Source organism: Lygodium microphyllum, chromosome 11 (assembly GCF_053477565.2).
Source record: "Lygodium microphyllum isolate KBCC chromosome 11, Lygodium_microphyllum_v1.1.10, whole genome shotgun sequence".
In the NCBI taxonomy this organism is placed as follows: Eukaryota; Viridiplantae; Streptophyta; class Polypodiopsida; order Schizaeales; family Lygodiaceae; genus Lygodium; species Lygodium microphyllum.
The window spans coordinates 102,027,680-102,049,066 of NC_141145.1; the positions used below are offsets into that span (position 1 = coordinate 102,027,680).

The 21,387-nt window shown below is 38.6% G+C and overlaps 1 protein-coding gene across 1 annotated transcript in view; it reads right to left on the bottom strand.

Annotated features, from left to right (window-relative positions):
* Window positions 1–760: 760 nt before the first annotated feature.
* LOC148029168 (phenylcoumaran benzylic ether reductase IRL1-like) overlaps window positions 761–21,387 on the bottom strand; it is a 39,914-nt gene continuing 19,287 nt past the window's right edge. Inside the window, exon 7 of the mRNA XM_087688538.1 lies at window positions 761–1,267. Coding sequence (XP_087544664.1) covers window positions 1,192–1,267 — 76 coding nt within the window. The 3' untranslated portion in view covers window positions 761–1,191. The remainder of the gene's footprint in view (window positions 1,268–21,387) is intronic.

A 21,387-nucleotide genomic window follows, 5' to 3' on the forward strand; every position in this document is an offset into this window, starting at 1 on the left:
CTCTTCTTAGTAATTTCATATTCTAAGAGCTCTTCTAGACTCAATTGCAAGGCAAGATCAGCTCACTACAAAAACAAATCTATCTTTTCAAATGGTAAAGTCTACTACTCTGTACTATCCAACAAGTCATACTTGAGCTCAAACTTGTGCAAAAGCACTATAAGCCCTTTATTGGATTTCACAATCCATTTCATGAAAGTCTTGCAAGTAATTCATCCCATGCACTCCCTTTTGCATAAATCTCATTTATGTTTGGCTTCAACTCATGGATTGCAAGTCACAAAATACTAACTTATCCTACGAGCAAGTATGCCAAAGAAATCTATATTTTCTACATGCACCTTCAAATAATTTGAAACAATGTAACCATTAAACACTTTAGCCTAACTCTCAACAACCTATAATGCTTTAGTCATGATAGATTCATGCTTTGAAAAGATTGTTGCAACTATTGTTGTTGTTGCTGCTGCAAATACATAGTAAAGATATTCAAGAACTATCTCACTTCATCATACAAACCTGTAGATGAACCAAAACCTGTAGCATCCTTCATATTGCAAATCTATTCCTTCGACCTTTTACATGGAGTTCACCAAAGATGTTAGGGTTATTAGTGCGTGTGCCCGAAAGTCGCAAAGACTATGGAAAGAAGAGTTCAGCTGTAGGGAAATAATTTCAAGACAAGAAGAGAAGTATCCGTATGAAACAGGGGTTCAAATGCTTTGAGTCAATTCCAATCTCTATGATAGAAAGCCTCCAAAACTCATAAATCTAGCACACACTTCGATTATGCAAACCATATTTCATCATGTTCAAGAGCATAAAACATCCCAATTTTCATATACATCAAGTATGCTTTGACAGCATACAATGCATTTGTGTCTCAGATTCAAGCTTTAGAACAGCCTTGCAATAGAGAGCAGTCCATATACATTCAATATACCCCGGTTTGAGGCAAGAACAGCCCACATAATCTTTTCAAATCCCTGCTTTGTTTAGTATGACAGCTCCCAATCATGAAAGCTTCAAAACAGTCCATGGAAAATCTTCAAGACGAGCGACAAACATCGATTAACTGTAGGGAAATAGGAAATTCAGCAATGCTACCCTGTTTTGGTGTATTCAGCAGCAGTGCTTCTCTTGTTTCAGTTCCCACATCAGAGGCCAGAACTTCTCTCCTTCATCTATGCTTCAAGATACATCAGTTTTTACCCGCTTAGGCCTCAACTTTTGCCTTCCCTGCCCTTGTATTTGTGCTGGTCCTTTTCTGCATTCCACGACTAATTCTTCATTTATACTTATCGTATAAAGTGGTTCTTTTTTGCACACTACAAGCTTTGCTCCTAAGGTTGGAACTTAAGTAAGATACCATATCACATTGGTCATGCAAGGTACTTTGAAAGAGACTCCCAATCATGTTACTAGATCGGTCTCACAAGATATTTTGTCAAAGACTCCCCACATATGCCATTGTTTCAATCTTGTCACCTTGCGGAGTTTGGCAAATATTGACTCAGGTGTACAAATAAAATCCTTGTATAGATAGTCTTTCCCAATAGTTTCCATCACTGAACCTATAACCACATGACACTGCTAAGCTTCCTTGTGCCTATAGAGGCATCCTATATCATGGGGGCACTTACCACTTGTTCCTTTCCCCTATAAGATACTTAAGTGTTCAAACCAAATAAAAGACCTACCACTCCCACAAAGACCCTGCAAAATGGGGGACCTAAGAGACATTCTCTGAATGGATATGCCATTAGAGGATATTGTGCTTTACCAACAACTTATAGAGCCTTAGAGATAATGGAGAGACCTATTTTTGTACTATTGCCATTACACAAAGTTTATGATTAGAATTGTATTATATTCAAATATAAATCATTGGTTTACATAATGAAATATCATTATATTTTGGTGTTACCTGTGTAAGAGAGGAAGGTTTCAATTTTTGAGTGACTCAACTAAGGGATTGAGTTGTGTGTTAACTATAATCGTTGAGGCTTAAAAATGGATAACACTTACAAGGAGCTCTAAGAAAAGAAATTCTTCCTAAAGCAAACCCCACCACAAATTTTAATGAAGGAGGATCCAAGGTAAAATAGGATAAAGTAGCTAGATTGAAGCTATGGATAATTACTTCAAGGCTGTTGAAACCTCTATTGTGAACCAATCTATGAATGCATGCCTTCATCTCACCAATGAGGTCAAGCAATGGTGAAAACAATGGTGATGAGACAATGGGATAACCAAAGCTTCCCATAATTAGGAGCAAGTCAAGGAGCTATGAAACAATGCTACTTTTCTCCATTCTTTGAATCCATTAAGATTAATGAATTTTACAGCCCTTGTCAGTTGAACTTGGCTCTTGGAAGGTTACTACTTATATTTTATGAGCCTTTGAAAGTATGGATAGTAGCAAACTATGAGGTTGTATCAAGGTGTGAATCCTCCTCTAGACACTTGTCTTGAGCCGATGAGGCTTAAAAATCTCAAAGACTTCCTCATGCTGAGTCGAGCCTATAACAAAGAAGATTGACAAAATGGCCATAGGAACCATAGAATGAAAAATAATTATGGAATGAATAATTCAATTTGTGGTGCACAAATAAGAAATCCCAAGACCAAGAGGTGGGCTAACACAATTATCCAAAGCCGATTAATGCTAAGCAATAAGCAGTACTACCACTGTGGAAAGACTAGGCACCTGAGGGCCAATTGCCTAATTGTCCAAACATAGAACCCAATCGAAATCACCCATTTGAAAGAGGCCATGAAAACAGGAATAATCCCTAAAGCCATGGATAAGAAAAAGTGAACAGAGCTCAGATAAACTCTATGATCGATTAGTTGAAAGACGTGGAGTATACCCTTGGAGAAAAATTCAAATGAGAAACCATTCATGCAGGCATTAAGAACAAAACAATCAATCATCAAATCCTCTATCATCCAAATATCAAGAACTTACAGAGGTAAGTCCTTCAAAATTATGATTGATTACGAAGCTATTCATGCATGGACTAGCTCAAATAGGGTAGCAACCAAATTGTGTGTGGAGGTTATCTACGAAGACTTGGAAGGCAATGCTATAAAGGCACAAGGGAAGGCTCGAAGTACGGAAGTTTACCTAGCCAAAGCTAGTTGACTTTGAAAGGGACTGACAAAAGGGCAACAAGTTTATATGAGCAGACTGAACAAGGTTGAAAAGAGTAGGAAGGCACATTACCTTCGTGGATTAATAACTTGATGGTGTTTTTCCAAAATAACTAATGCAAGTAACTCCATACTGAGAAGTTAATCATGATATAGAATTAATCCTTGAAGCAAAGCCCATATTTAAAAGACTATACAAGATATCCATACCAAAAGCTATTGAGATTAAGAAAGGAATACCTAAGATAGTTGATTGAATAAGGTTCGTCTACCCAGGTAACTCACCCTAAGGAGAACTTGTTCTTTTTAAATCTTCATCAAGGATTCTTATCTCATAATAGCACCCCTGACTAACCTTTTCAAGAAAAAAACTCCAATTACAAGGATGGTCAAACACCAAGAAATCTTTGTGAACTCGAGGAATATATAACCACAATTCCAATGCTAAAACTTCCCAATTTTAATCAAGAATTTGAAGTGATTACTGATTCAAGAGGACTTTTGATTGGAGGATTTTTTGTGCAAGAAGGAATACCTATGAGAATCCATTTATACCATACATGACCTAAAACTGGTTACATAAGTCGTGCATTGAAACTTTGGAGATATTATTTACTAAGAAGGGACTTCACTCTAGTGACCACAAGATCCATAAGTCAATCTTCACCTAGGCCAACCTGAACATGAGGCAAAGAAGATGGATTGAAAGACTACAAGAGTTTCATTTTGAGATCAAGTAGAAACTTGGAAAGGATAACATTGTTGCACATGCCTTAAGATGAAAGCATTCCTTAATAGCATAGCGTATATGCAAAGCCTAAGAACTATATCCATACTGGACAATCCTATCCTAGATCTTATACACCAAGTCATTCCCCATGATGAGAAGTATGAGCTACTCATAGCCAAAGTGCCTCAAGGCAGAAGCTCAAAAAAAGAAGCTAGCTAAGATAAAGAATTATCATATAGGCAATGGATTCTTTTACTTTCAAAGATCACCTTTTTTTTTGAAAGAATTAATATATTAAGGCTGAGATCTTGTGGAAAGCTCATGATAGCCCAATAGCTAGACATTTGGATTATACTAAAACATTTGTTTTGTGAGTCAAGTATGCACAACCAGGTTATGCAAGCACTATCACAAGGCCAAACCCTTCATCCCTTGGTTTTGTTACACTATGCTACTTATGTTCACTCCCTTCGATTAAAAGCTCCAAGGAGACCAACATTACGTTGGCAAGGATAAGCACTAAGTACCCTATTTAAGGACCCAAGTAAACTGGAACTTGAGAAAGGATCACTCCAACTCTCATCCATTAGAATGCTTCATCCTAATGAATTCCTACATAAGGAGTGCCATGCCCATCTTGGGCATTGGCTCGTAGAAGTCCGTTCCCACGAGCTACCACTAGACCCCTAGACTAGTGATAGCTCATTTTGTTGTACAATGATATCGTAAGAATTGAGAACAAATGGGTGTCATGCCTCTAGGGTATTATTGTCATCTCTCACTTACGGTAAGTTTGTAAGAACTACTATTGGGTAGTAATGCAAGAGATGTACTGCAATATGTGACTCAATGCCTAACTTGCCAAATTGTTAAGGTAGAAAGAGTTAAGATGCCAGGAGATTCTATAATGTATGGATCTTGTAGTCGGATTACCAACGACTACTAGTGGATATAACTCTATGATGTTATTGGTAGACAAATTGACCAAAGTTACTCATTTGATTCCAATCAAGACTACCTATAAGTCCCCCAATATCGCATGAATCTTTATGGAGAAAATATTCAAACTGCATGCACTACTGAAAAGTATAGGTAGTGATAGAAATTCTATATTCACTTCTTAATTTTGGACCTACTTACTCCAGCCATCAAAACTCAACTATGCTTTAACATTGCGTATTCCAATCCATTGGAACTCAACTATGCTTAGTATTGTTTATCATCTACAAATTGATAGCCAAACTAAGAGGGTGAACAAAATCATAGAAAACATCCTAAGATCCTGCTATGACAAAAAACCAAAAAGATGGATTGATAGCTACTACTAGTGGATTTTGCCTATAGTATTGCAAATCAACAAATGATCAACATGTCTCCATTAAAAGCTCTAAATGGGCCAAAATGTTGAACTTTGTTGTATCTTTTGAATCCTACTCTCAAGGTGGAAGCTTCTAAACCTATGCTTGAAGAAATGGACCAATAGGTTCATGCTATTCATTATCATATCAAAGCTCCCCGAGACAAAAGTCTGATTTGGATCTCTTTAAAACTTTCACCTTTAAGAAAATAGACATTATTTTCTTAAGGGTGAGGCCGGAGAAGAGCTTACTAGCCCTAGGAAAAGTACAGGAGGCTTAGTTTGGACTCTATAAAGTGATTAAGGGAATGGGAAAACAAGCCTACAAACTCAAACTACCACCGATCTCAAGGTACACGATGCATTCCGTGTGAGCTTGCTCAAGCCATATATACCTAATTCTAATCATGCATTCATCGATGAACAAATAATTATGCCAGGCCAAGGAATTCTTAAAATGCAACCATAGAGGATCCTTAAGACAAGGGAGAAACCCCTAAGAAGACAAATCTTAAGAGAACACCTTGTATAATGAAAAGACTATTCTAAAGAAAATGTTACATGGATAGATGAAGCTACCCTTCAAAAGGAATACCCCCAATTCCTCTAATGAAGACATCTCAATTTCTCTAAGGGAGAGGATGGAATGTCCCCATTATGTGGCTATTACTAATAAAATGACATGAAATTCTAAAATAACTAAAATAATATACTAAAGATGTCAAATAAGTGTTTTTGTTGAAGAAATGGGGATTATTAACACATGTACATATTAAACGCGAGTGTAATCGATAAGACTTAACCCATACATTTAAAATGCACAAAAACTCAAAAATAAAACATGTTCTTAATTTTAAAACCAAGAAAAATTATTTACATAGATATGTTTGTATCAAAAAATTAGTCATTTTATGATTTTACAACACCTTAATCTAATATAGAACGTGCATTTTCTATATGCAAACTTAACTCCCATCTAACATTTTTGTGGTTTGGATTAGTACATCTTGTGGAGTTGGTATAGTTTCTAGTAATGCTTAAAACTCTCTAAATTTTATAAGTCCAAAGGTCTAATAAGTAGCCCACGTGGACAAAGACCTCCTACAAGTTGATGTTGAGGATGGGCAAGGCGCTCCTTTTGCAGGAAACTATCGGGTTAGGGATATTTGGAGGGTCTTTGAAGGGCCAACCCAGAAGGAGGCGGCCCCCTCTCCCCTAAGAAAGTTGTGAAAGGTGCATTAGGGTACCCTATAGTGCATGTCATAAGCAAGTACCAAAAGGCTTTGATTCCTTTGAGTTTAGCCTTTATGAGGCACAACAAGTACCCAAGAGGTTTTGATCCCTTAGAGTTTTCCCTTTTAGGGGCATCTTCTTGTTGTTAAACAAAAGAGTGATAACAACTTCCAATCCATCTTTTGCAAGCACCTTTAGGCCTATCAATATTATTATGTCTTTTCCTCTAAGACTCACATTGTTACCCCTATGGTCTATTTCATCTTCTAGAATGGTCTTGGATATATATCCATGTCCTCGAGGTCAATTAAGTAGGTCATCAAGGTGTCTTGTTTCTTCTATGCCTACACAAATACAAGCCTTCCATAATCAACTCTTATGCATGTACAATGAACACCCTCTACACTTGAGTATTTAAAATGTCAACAATCATTGGTAATGCAAAAGCACATAATCAATAAACCATGTATCAATGCTTCACATCCAAAATCCTTATTTCACAAGAGGGCATGTAGTTAGCATGTATACCCTAGAGGTATGCTTTATCAAGATTCTTTTTTACAGCAAAAGGGAGAAGGAAATGAATAAAGCACAAGGCTTACAACCCAAAAGGAGAATGATCAAGGTACCTCTAGTAGGGGAATATGTTGGGGGCGGCCTAGCCTAATTTGAAACTATTATATGGAAATCTTCATCTCCATACTTCTATGCTAAACATAATAGTCGTGGACACCATCTCGTACATTCTTATAAGTCTTTTCTCTAAAGTTTCTCACCCTTCTCTATACCAGTTTCTCAAACAAGGAAAACATACAACTATATATGAATGTCGCAAACTTTATAGAATAAAAATGTAAAAGACAATGGGAAAAGGGAGGAAAAAAAAGAGTAAGCTACATGTACCAAGTAAGAGCTCTACCATATGTCACTTCCAATGTTACTACTCCAAACATGTTAGAGGTCTACCATATGTTGGTTTCAATGTTATTGCTTCAATGTCCACTCAAATGTTATTCCTTCAATGCCAACTTCTATCTCCCCCTTCTTTGGTATGGAGGGTCGCATTGTAAGGACACTTACTTGCACTCTATCATAATTGATCATTTGGATGCCAATGCAATGCTAATAAAATTGCTTACACTCCGTATCATGTTCCTTATCCCCATACATTGTGAAGGCTCCAAGAACATAGTTGTAGATGCAACATAAAAGAAGTGCAACTTACATGTTCTGATTAAGTTTTTCTTGAGATAAACATGTGGGTTGGGTTATTATAGGGAAATCATTCCCCCTCCCCCCCCCAAAAAAAACACACACATGCACGCACACACACATGCACGCACACACACACACGCATGCATGCACATGCACATGTGCATGTGTGTAAAAACCATCACAAAACATACTCTATAGGAGTCTTATAACAAAGAAAAAAGTGTAAATGTGTTAAGTGCAAATACTATAGAAAAGCAATACAATATACTCAAAGAGATGAAAAAGGAGGGCACAAAAAAGATAAGTGCATATAATGGCATGATATCATCATAAGGGCCTACTAAGATGAGAGTAGAGGCTAGATTCAAGGCCTAGCGAAGGTGACTATAAACAATATATAGTCAAAGTTAGTATACTTATACACTAAAGCTAAGGATAAATTTCAATGATTTGATATATAATTTCAAAATGAATTGATCAAATTGAACGTAAAAGAAATTTATAACAAAAATTACGTATATAGTTCAATAGTCAAAATAAGTCCTTGTAGAATTTGCTTCATTAGGTTACAATATTTAGTTTAGCAATTTACGAAAAAAGTGATATGAGAGAGAGATGGAGAGAGGAATAGTATTAAAGAACTTGAGACATGTAGAAGTCATCACTAGTCTATACTAGGTGCTGCCCATGGGAATCTAAGGAAAGAGTGTGCTTGGCACCCTTAACCACACTTTGCAAGGCAAGAGTGTTATCAAGAATACAAGTTTCACATATATGTATCCTTTTGTTTTGCTACAACTTTGGTTACTATACATGGTTAAAGATAGAGATACAACTAAAGCATACTACCTACCTTTTTAGGGCTAGTTCCCTTTAATTCAATCAAATAGAGACTAAAATTTAGATCAACTTTCTCAACATCATCCTACTTCGAGAAGCTTCGAAGACGGGGTTTCTAGAATATCTTCAACCCTCTTGAATCATCCATGAACTTTTTCAGAATAACTTCAACTCTGTTGAATCATCCATGAACTTTAAATGGGTTAATATACTATGAAAGATCTCATATTAGCCTTTTGATTCTAGTATCTCTCAAAAAGTAGAAAGTTCACTTTTTTGTAGAAATCTTGGATGTAGGTATGACAAGTGAAGGGGAAGTTGTTTTGTGGTGCAACAATAGAGGACTTGCTTGAGATTCTTACAGGTGATTGCCATAAGGGTGAAAGATAGTTAATGTCTACCTAATAGCATGTCCATGAACAATGCTAATTAGCACAAATCTCATGTGTTAACTAGACCTAAAGAGGATACAAAATGTAAAATATCCTATCATGCTCTCTATCATTACAAAACACTTCTAACGAAGAATCTTGATTATGATCTCTTATAAATTATGATCTCATTCATAAAAAAATTATCGTACACCCATATTTTAAGCATATTGTTAGAGTGAAGCAATGCGGAAGCAAATGACCGTGACAAAGAGTGAACGGAGAGAGGAGAGAGAGAGAGAGAGAGAGAGAGAGAGACAGTGAAACGCATAAAATCTGCAATGAAGAATGTTGTATAAGGATACAGAATTATACAGGAGTGTAGAGAGAATATCTGCATATGTCTCCGTCCTGAGGACCTCGATATCCATCAGCCCTGAGTGCTGTCTCCATCACCAGCAGGCTGAAATTTGTCAGATACAAGTGTCTAAGTTTGCTGGAAACTCAGCCTTAAAAAGGCTGAAAAGAATGCCTGAAAAATGCCCAAAATAGGCAGGTCGGCTGCATTTAATGCAGCCAACTGCAGTCGGACAGTCCAACTACTGCCACGTGGCAAACTGCCATGTGGCACTGCTGACGTGGCGAGAGATGACACTGTAGTCGGACAGTCCGACTGCTACCACGTGGCAAATTGCCACATGGCATTGCTTACGTGGCAAGAGATGACACTCAACACCCCCTCTCAAATCCTGGACAAGGCAGCAAACTGAGGAATCTGGGATATTGATGAAGCAAAGCCTCGGGAAGTGCCTTCGTAAACAAATCTGCAAGATTGTCTTCAGTCTCACAGTACTCCACATCAATGGTCGCATCCAAAAGCTTCTCCCTGATGCAGTGGTACTAGATCTCTATGTGCTTTGTCCAGGCATGGAATACAGGATTCCATACCAAGGCAATGCGACTTTCATTGTCGCACTGCAAGATAGTAGGACAAGTCTGGGGGCAAGCAAGCTCCACGAAGCCACATAATCTCACAGGTGGTAGAAAACGCAGCTCGATACTCTACCTCAGTCAAAGATAGGGCTACCATGGGCTGCTTCTTGCTACTCCAAGAGATAGCACTAGCACCAAAGGTGAAACAGTAGCCTGTATGATACGCTGAGCATAAATGAAAACGTGGAAACAGGTAAAACCCAACTTACTAAGAGTTGATTCCAAGATGAACAAGTCCCGTTTCACCTCCCAACCTTGCCTAGATAGTTGCTGGCAACTCTCTTCGTGATCCGACTGCCAGCTGTCAACCTTTAGTGAGTCCTACTATTCTTGGACTCTAGTTCATTCTAGGCTCCCCTAAACCCCATTCGGGCACCCAAGGCCCCCGGACGGTCGTCCCTCGCGCCTGTTTCTCGTAATTTACCTTAATAATATAACATTTCCTTCCCCTTAAGAATCGGTTTCGTCCTCGAAAACGATACTTGGAAGGTCTAACTGTAAATTGGGAAACCTTTTCCTTAGGATACTTACTCGCTCCCATGTTGAGCTTTCTTCTGAACAATCTTTCCACTTGACCAAACATTCTTGATAAATAGTATTCCTTGTTCGTCTGTTACGAACATTTAATATTCTTTCTGGTTCATGTGGATTAGATTGGTCATCTAATAGCTCCTCAATGTTATCATTTAAGATTAAATTATCCAAATCACCCAGCTTCTTCCTTAGCTTACTTACATGAAAAACTGGATGTATTTTACTACCAGCAGGTAGTTGGAGCTTGTAAGCCTGTTCTCCCACCTTTTCAAGTATTGTGAAAGGACCACAATACCTGGGTAAAAGCTTTGGACATCATCCCGTTTTCATGGTTTTAGTTTGTTCAGGCACTTTAAGATAGACCAATTCTCCTTCTTCAAAGGAGATGTCTCTTCGGCGAGGATCTACATAAGCTCTAGCTCGATTTTGAGCTTTCTTAATATTTTCTTGAGCAAATTTTAACATACTATTCATATCCTCCAAAAAGTCCTTGGCTGCCTGAACCTTTTCCTTATGCAATCCTACTGCATGAGGGGCTCTGGGCTGAAACCCATACATTAACATAAATGGACTATATCCAGTGGAAGAGTGCTTGGCACTATTATATGCAAACTCTGCTATCTATAGATACTCTTCCCAATTAGTTTGCCTTTTACTTAAATATGCCCTGAGCATATCTTCAAGAATTTGGTTAACCCTTTCAGTTTTCCCATCTGTTTGCAGGTGGTCCGCCGTACTCATGCTAAGTTTAGTATCCAACTTCCTAAATACCGCACACCAAAATTGACTATCAAATTTTCTATCCCAATCAGAAACTATATTTGCCGGAAGGCCATATAATCGGTATATATTCTCTATGAACAATCTAGCCAATTCTGGTGTTTTAACATCAGTTCAAGTTGGAATAAACCTAGCCATTTTGGTTAACCTATCCACAATCACCCACACAAAGTCGTGCCCCTCTGAGTTCTAGGTAATGCAACAATAAAGTCCATGGAGATACTCTCCCATTTTCCTGAAGGAATCTCTAATGGATGGAGAAGGCCTCCCATTTTCAGTCTTTCAGCTTTATTAACCTGGCATTTATTACATTTGACCACATAGTCAAGGACGTCCTTATTCATTCCAGGCCAATAGAACTGCCTTTTAATAAGACTATGAGTCTTATTAACTCCTGGATGTCACGCACTAGGGGTATCATGACACTCAAAGAGTATCTGCGCCTTATTTCTTCATCTTTCGGGACACATACCCTACCCTTATAGAGTAAATAACCATTATCAATGGTAAAATTCTTCCACTTGAATCCGATTTGAGCAACCCCTGATGCTCCATTTCCTTGTTGAACATCCTCAGATATTCCTTCCTCAGTGGAGGCCCTTCCATTTGGATCCCCATTTTCTATTGCTTCCCATATATTGGAATATGCTGGATCAACCTGGCATTTCCCTTTAAAGGATTCAAGCAAATCGGAAGTGAACTGAGTAAAACTCAATTAATTTATGATATGTATTCTGCTGAGTGCATCAACCACTATATTATACTTTCCTTTTCTATACCTTATCTCATAGTCGAACTCTTAGAGGAGTTCAGTGTAAACGCCCCGAACAACGTAGTATGCTTAACAATTATGATATTCGCTTGTTTTCGAGATTTAATATAAAAGAGAATGAACACTTAAAGCTGAAAATGAAAATTACTCACAAAATTACAGCCATGAAAATGTAAAAGTAATGGAGACAAGATTGAGGGTTGAAGATGGGCAACCCCCCCCGAAGGAATGTATTTCTGCTCAACCCAAGTCCCTTAGGGAAGAGCTCAGTTACAATCAACCTGAGAGTGAGAAGAAGTAATTCTCACTCTCACAAGATCATGCAAAGATGTACAAACACACATGCATTATCTATTATGCAATGATAAGAACTGATTTCTTTACAGTATGAGAGAAGAAAAAGGGGAATTCAGCCTTTCTCCATCGTTGATCAGCAGTACATGGATAGGGATTGCTTCTTTTGCTAAAATGGAAGAAAGAGCTCGAGAAGGAGGTGCTGTAATGAATTTACAGGCTTACTGTCCTGTAAAACAGCAGTGATAGAAGAGGGAATATGGAGGAATTTGATAATGGAGAAGTGGGGGATGATGATGGGGATGGATGGGGCCAGTTTCTGGCTATCTGTGGGTGCTGTATATGAGTTTACAGCAAAGAAAAATGATGTTGAATGAAGAAAAACGAGCTCTTATTTATAGGAGAGGGGAGAGCTAGTACAAAAGGGGAAAGTGGAGTAGCACAAGACAAGTGTCCAGCCACATGTCATGAGATGTGACAAGTGGTGGGACACTTGGAAACTTGTGTGGCAAGTGTCTTGACACTTGTCTCTTCTCTATGGCCTTCCTTTTTGGGTTGAATACTGTCAAGAATAGAAACAATCAAATTTAGTAAGCACAATCAGAGTACAGAACTTACTATTTTTAGAATGACATCCCTATTTTTTAGGACTAGCATTTTTAGGCTAATTCGAGGCTCCTAAATTTTAGGGACCTCCTAAAATTTAGGGATCTCCTAAAATTTAGAGACCCCCCCAATATGGGTGTCATATGAAAGCTTTTTCCGTGTACATCGCAAAAATGGTATCCGAATCTTCATGTGACTTTCCTATGCAAAGAAATGTGCATTTCAAGCTTTCAGCCCACACATGCACATTATACAAGCATTTCATGATCATGCCATCTTGTTGATTGTAACTGTTTGTTCTGGTGGATCTAGCCCACACTTCAAGGCATCAATCCTTTCTGTGTGCGAGTCTAACCCTGATATGCGTGAGTTCTAGTCACAAGCGCCCAATCGGGTCATATAGGTGGAAGTGTGAACTATCTTTTCTCTAACCCACCGCGTGGGTCCACCATAACCTGTGACCACTCATCAGTGGCCAGCTCCAATGCACTTTTCTTTATATCTAATTAGTGCAAAGGAAATAAATTTAATAAATCATTATATAGACAAATTAATGAAAAAGGATACAAATTCTGTTTCTATAGAGTTGTGACATTCAGCCCATCTGGCTTTACGCCCTTGTAGATCCGGTTGGTCATTAAGCCACTTAATGCTTTCATGATCCGACAGGATCAAAATTTTGGCACCGTACGGATAGTGCCTCCATTTCTTCATTGCATGTACATTGCATACAGCTCCCTCTCATAAACAGAATAATTCTGTTTTGCACGGTCTAATTTATTGCTTTCAAAAGCAACTGGTCGACCTTCTTGTAATAAGACCGTGCCTATCGCCTTATCACTGGCATCAGCTTCAACCACAAATGGTTTATTGGGATCCACAATTAATAGTACTAGAGCTGTAGCAATAGCTACCATAAGTTTTTGAAAACTTTCATTTTGGTCTATTCCCCAATTAAAGCTCTTTCCTTTCCTTTTAAGTTAGTCTGTCATTGGAACAGCTATTTTGGTATAATCTCGAATGAATCTAAGATAAAATCCAGATAAATCTAGGAAGATCTGCAGCTCTTCTAGGTTCCTTGGAGATGGCCATTAAATAATTGCCCTTACTTTTTTTGAATCCGTCTTGATTCCCTCTTTCGAGATAATATGCCCCAAATATTTGACCTCTTGTGCGAAGAATTCACATTTAGTTTTCTTTGCATAAAGGAAATGTGTTCTCAACAATTGGAATACCAATCGTAAGTGTTCCAAATGTTCTTCGCTTGATTTACTAAAGATCAAGATATCATCCAAGAAGACTACTACAAAATGTCCTAGATAGGGCCGTAACACACTATTCATCAGCTTCATGAAGGTAGCTGGTTCATTGGTGAGGCCAAAAGGCATCACCAAAAAATCAAATGCCCATATCTAGTACGAAATGCTATCTTAGGAACATCTTGTGCCTTAATTCTTACTTGGTGATAGCCTGATCTTAAGTCTATCTTTGTGAAGAATTTTGCCCCTTGTAATTGATCAAAAAGATCTTCCATTCTGGGCATAGGAAATTTATTCTTCACCGTGATCTTATTAAATGCTCTATAATCAACACAAAGTTGCATAAAACCATCTTTTTTCTTTACCAATAAAATTGGCGAAGCCCAAGGTGAATTACTGGGTTGTATAAACCCTTTATCAAGGTAATCCTTAATTTGTCTTTCAACTTCTTGGTGCTGTGTTTCACTTAACTTATAAGGTGATTTAGAAATAGGGTGTGTATCCTTATTTGTGTCAATTGGGTGATTTATATCACCCCTATCTAGTGGAAGGCCACTTAGTAAATCAGAAGGAAACACATCTTTAAATTCATCTAACAAACCACTTAATTCATTACTTACATTCAACTCACAAACATAAGAAAATTATTGCTTTATATTACAAAAAGTAAAAGTGTTTTATACAGGAAGAGACCATAATATATATACCTCACAAGCTTCCTTCTTTATCAGCTTCTGAACTTCAGTGGAACACAACAAAGGATTATTAGATACTTCATGTTCACCTTGAATCACAAAAGTCTTACCATCCCTTTCAAATTCCAATGTATTATGATGATAACTACATTTTAAGGATGGTTCCAATCCCCATAGCCACTCCCTCCCTAAAGCAATATCGGCTCTTTCCATATTCATAATTTGAAAATCAAGTTTATCTTTATATCCTTGGATCTCAATTTCCAAATTGGATACCATTGTATCCCATATTTTATTATCCTGACCTTGCATCATACGAACAACATATTGATGCCCACTCTTTTGTTGGGGAAGTTTCAATTTTTTGACAAGTGCATAATTTATTAAATTGTGGGTAGTGGAGTCATCAATCATGACTCTAACCCTCTTTCCAGCTATCAATCCATGCACTCTAACTAAATCATGTGCCCCAAAAGTAGACTGCCACATAGAAGTTGACATACAACACCTATGTTGTACATCCTTGTGCAAAACCTCTAAGGATTTATACTTTTTATGCCCCTTTAATTCTAGAGTCTGCACTACATGGATTTGTTTTTCTTTTCCCTTGCCCTTGTCCTTATTCTTTCCTTTATCCTCCCCCTTTTTCCTTTGAGGGCAATTCCAAGCAGCATGGTTAGGGGATAGGCAATTGAAACACAGCTTTTCTTTTTTGGCCTTATCAAAGTCATCTGGACTTAACTTTGGCCTTACAAATTGTTTCTTTTCAAAAGGTTGTTTCTTGCCCTTAAAAAATGGCATTTTCCTTTTAAATTTACCTACAAATTTTGAGGTTTCTAATTCTTCAAGCGTCTTAGGTGAACTCCTTTTCACTTCCTTTTTACAGGCCTTATCTAGTCCCGTAATGAATCCTTTTGTCTTTTAAAACTCATCTATTCCTTCCAATTTGAGAATTATCTCACGATATTCCTCCAAATATGTCAGCAGGGGTCTTCCCTTTTGTCTAACATAATCCCAATCTTCCCAATTTCTTTCCATTTCATTTTCAGGAAGGAATTCTTTCAAAAAGACCGATTCAAATTGAGCCCAAGTTTCAGGTATTTTATTTGCCTCCTTTAAAGTTCGCCACCATTTATACGCCTTTGGCCCCAAAGTTAAACTAGCCTCCAACACTTGGAGATGTGGTGGAGTATTTTTAAGTTTGTGCAAATCTTCCCATTTTTGGAGAAAATTAAACATAGTGTCTTTATTTCTATCTTTTTCCTCCCCGTAAAACTGAGGGGGTTTCATATCTTTTAAAACTGGATTATCCCTCAACTTGTGGTGGGGTTCCTTAGGATCTCGCATAGTAACATCCAAATCTTTCGATGAAGATGGGATATCTGAGGTTTCTATCGTATTTTTATCCCTTTCTAGTAATAAAGTTAATTGAGATTTTATTTCAGTGAGTGTTTGAGTTAAAAATTCCATTTGAACCCCCTTGTGCCTGCACACGAGCAGTTAGATCATCAAATTGTTCTCGTGTGGCAAAAAATTATTCCCATTGTTCTTCTTGTATCTCCGTTTCATGGGGATCTACCATAGGGTGGTCCCCCGAACTAGAACCCTCAATTACTCCCTCTCTCCCTTTCCCTTCCATTAATACACTAGAACTGGAAAGCAAAAATAAGAAATTTGAGTACAAAGTGAAGTACTTCCCTGGTTATAGTGATAGGGCAACTATTGCTGGCTTTTAATAATAAACCTTAAGGGTGAGGAATAATTTGTCTTTTCCAAACTGAGCCGGTCACGCTGAAAATAAGGCTTATTGGCAGAAACTGAAACCGGCCTGTTGTTCACTGGGCAGGGCGGTAGTGTACAACCAAAATATATAAATGCTTTCACCCAATTCACAGTCGCCCACTTTACCTGAACTTAAAGACGCAAAATCAAGAAGAAAAAAAGGAAGCTAGAATGCTCCTGTTGCCACACAGACACCCTGTTGGCCCCTAAGTCAGGCGCCCCTTGCGGTATTTCTTTATTTTTAAAAAGAGAGAAAGTACAATGGGCTGTCTTTCACCTATTCTAGGTGAAATTTGACAGCATAACAGTACAATTACTAACCCAAATCAAGTTGACCAGGAGGGGAAACTCTGCCCAAGTCTGAAACTTCTGGTTGGAGTGCAGATTTGACCATTTCAGTCTGCTGTAATTACTGGTTCAGACCTGTTCTGAGACCTGTTTTCAACTCATACTGTTCCCTGTACCGTTCAACCCACTGTAATTACTGATTCAGACCTGTTCTGAAACCTGTTTTCAGCTCATATTGATCCCTGAACTGTTCTGCATCATCTGAGCCAAGTGCCCCTTGATTCTGACATCAATTGGGCTCTGAAATAACCTCTGAACAGTCCAGAATCTGTACTGATTTAGTGCTGTTTCAGACACCAGCTTGGTGAGGTTACCACCCTCACCTGTTCCTGCTTGTGGGCAGCAAACAACTGCTCCTGTTCCTGGAGAAAAGAGGCTCTTGCCTCATGCAAAAACAGCATATTCCACACAGCTGTACCTGAATCAAAAAAAAGACCCTTGATTCTGCAGCATAACCGTAATGTCAGGGAGAGAGAGAGAGAGTAGGGAGCAAGCCCAGCCCTCTGTGCATCATAGACAAGGTAGGCCAGCTCTCAAGAGCTCTCCATCAGCAACTGTCCTTCTCAAATGAGCCCTTCTCAGCCCAAAAACTGCACGCCAGCCCTCTTTAAAGAGGTAAGTGCACGAATTTGTGCCAAGTGGCAGCACTGGAAGATATTTCCCGTTCCAGCCTTCCGGTCTAAAATTCTCCATGCTCGGTGCAGAATTTGACCCCGGCACAGACCAAAGGATTGATCCTGGTTCAAAAACGAAGATAATGACATGAACAGATTCTGAGGTCCAAAAATAGTAACTCCCTAAATTTTAGGAGTTGCTTCCATTGCATCCCACTAGTCTTCTAACCATCTTTGCAGACTATAGCTACATCCAAATTTGTAATGTAGCTCAACTGAAAATGAATTTCCACTGATGACCCCACATGGACTAATCTCTTGAAGATTTGTCCATCTTCACTTTGAACTAGTCTCTTCCAGGCTAGTTCTTCAATACACTTGTCCATATACACTTTCACAAGTCTCTTCCAGGCTTGTCAATCTACAGTGCCATCAGTCTCTTCCAGACTTATACTGGACCTTAACTGTCCAGTCTTGACTCACTAGACATTCCTGTCGGTTTCACATACTGGCCATGCAACTCAGGCGTTTAGATTTCAAGAGGGATCCTTCCAAAAAGAAAAACCAAATAAAATATATGTAATAAAGAAATCAACAAAAATGTAATAGTTGTCACAGTCTTGTGACGTACCTCCCTCTCAAAATCGCAAACGTCCTCGTTTGCATGAATGTCATACATGCTTCCTGCTAACCCAGTGAACTTACACTTGGCAGCATATGTACAACACATACATGCTATCAGTCAACATTGTGAACTGAACACACTATTAACACATGTATGTTCTAACTGTGAAACATGGCAGACTATCATCATGTGACTCCACATCACTGTTTCCAAATATAGTGGCCGGTACACCATAATGATATCCCCATAGTGGCAGATTCTCATTTGATGACTCCACATCACCCTGACTAGAGATCTAGTGGCCGGTACATCAAAATGATATCCCCACTGAGTCAATTCACAGAATACATGCCCGATCGAGTAACCATTGTTACAACATGTATTCAATTTAATAGAAGTAAAAACTGTATTCTTGCAAGCAATACTTATTTCTTTAGCACTGAGAAAACCATATGGACACAATAAGTGTTAACCTATACAAAGTCTGTTTCTGTACATAATTTCTTTCTTAAGCAATTGTCACTTTGACAATCTATTTCAACTTAGAGATACAAGGGGTCAAGGTAGGTTGCAAGCGAAATGCTTCAAGGTAAAGTTCCAACACATTAGGTGACTCTGCAAGTTCACCTTCATCCATCCACTTAGCATCTATAGCTGGATAGTTCTTAAACTTAACTAAATACCTTCTAACAACCTTGCCTTTCACTTTCCTTTCCTTGTGTGCCAGTACCTGTTCTGGAATAAGAATTTCATCAAGTTCCTCAACTTCAGGCTGTTCCTCAACTGGCATATCTTCTGGCACATCACCCACAGAAGATCTAAGAAGACTTACATGGAAAGCATTATGAATCTTCCAATTGTCAGGCAATTTCAGCCTATAGCTGACATCATTAATCTTCTCTGTTACTTGAAAAGGCCCATAGTATCGCATACTAAGCTTAGTGAAAAGACTTTCTTTGCCTTTCCGCTTCTTTAAGCGTGCCTTTTCAAACCGCAACAGTACCCAATCACCAAAGTGAAAATATCAATTCACGACAGTGATGATCAACAGCTTTCTTTTGCTTTGTCTGAGTCCTTTCCAAGGGCATGCTTAACTTTCTGATACATTTCACCCATACTCTGCACATACTGATCTGCCTGAAAAATCTTATCTTTTGTATGCAAAATGGGAGGAACCTTTTTACCACCTTCAACAATTTCAAAAGGGGCTTTGCCTGTTGACGAATGCACAGTATTATTGTATGCATACTCGACCAAAGGCAAATACTGCTCCCACTTTGACTTGTGCTCTAATACATAGCACTTAAGCAGATCTAAGACATTAGAATTTCCCTCTTCTGACTGTCCATCAGTCTGTGGATGAAATGACGATGAGAACTTAAGTGTTGTGCCCATGTTCTCAAATATGCCTCTCCAGAATAGACTTGTCATCCATGGATCACAGTCACTGACAATAAACTGTGGCATACCATGATACTTGAAAACATTGCACATAAACAAACGTGCCATCTGATCTGGTTTTATCTTCTTCCTGACAGGAATGAAATGAGCCTGTTTGCTAAACCTACATATGATAGTCCATATCCCATCATTTCCTGTCTGTGTCCTTGGAAGATCAAAGATGAAATCCATAGCTATGCTTTCCCATGGTTTATCTGGAATAGGCAATGGCTGTAAAAGCCCTGGTGCTTTTTGCCTGTCAAACTTGACCTTCTAGCAAATCAAACACTGCTGCACAAAAGCATCCACGTCTCTTCTCAAAGTAGGCCAATAAAAGAATGTCTCTACTACTTTGACTGTTGCATCAATACCACGATGCCCTACATACGGTGGAGAGTGACTCTCTGTCATAACTTTCCGTCTCAATGGCATAGTTACACATAGTCTACCATGCATCAACATGAAACCATCCTTGAGAAGATAATGCTCATGATGTTGTCCATTAACAAGCTGATCAAAGATCCTTGCAAAATCTTCATCATCAGCATACTGTTCCTTCATATCATCAAGCTCATGATGATAAGGAATTGACACAGCTGAAATTTGTGGCTTCCTTGACAAAGCATCAGCCACAACATTCTTTTTACCTTCCACATGCACAATCTGAAAATGGAACATTGACAAAAAGTTTGCCCAACGCATATGCTTTTCTGACAGCTTAGTCTGAGTTAAGAAATAACGCAATGTCTGATGATCTGTCTGGACAACAAAATCTGCCCCAAGTAGGTAGTGTTTCCAACTAGAAAGTACATGAATCACAGCCAGCAATTCTTTCTCATAGACCTGCATAGTCTTTTCTGGCCCTCGCAAGATTCTGCTTTCATAAGCCACTACCCGACCATCTTGCATTAACATTGCACCAATGCTATTGCCACAGTCATCACATTGGACAACAAATGACTTCCTAAGATCTGGCAGGATGATCACTGAACTAGAAGTCATCTTTTCTTTAAGAAGATTAAAAGCTGAAATCTCTGTCTGTGTCCACTAGAAAGAGACTCCTTTCTTCTGTAAAGCATGTAAAGGTGAAGCAATCTCTGCAAAATTGCGAATGAACCTCCTGTAGTAAGAACACAAACCCAAGAAGCTTCTAGCATCATGGACAGTCTTCAAATCTGGCCATGTTCTAATTGCTTCAACCTTAGCAGGATCCATTCGGACACCATCCTTTGACACTATGTGCCCCAGGAACTGGATTTCTTCCAAGAAGAACTCACTCTTCTTGCCATTGATAAGCAACCTATTACTGCAAAGCTCATCAAAGACTGCTTTCAAGTGTTCTCTATGCTCCTGTTCATTCTTTGAAAAGACAATCATGTCATCAAAGAATGTACCAACAAACTGCCTGTATGGACGAAAAATCCTGTCCATCATTCGATTAAACGTAGCAGGAGCATTAGTAAGTCCAAATGGCATTACCAAGAACTCATAGAGACCAAACGTGGTCCTAAATGCATTCTTATGCACATCCTCTTGCTTGATCCTAATCTGATGGTATCCACTCTTCAAATCTATCCTGCTGAAAATTGACGCTCCTTCCAAACAGTCAAGGATGTCGTCAATTCTTGGAATGGGGAACCTATTCTTGATGGTACTCTTGTTCAACGCTCGATAATCTATGCACATGCGCCAAGAGCCATCCTTCTTCTGCACTAAGAGCACTGGTGAGCAAAAGGGAGATGA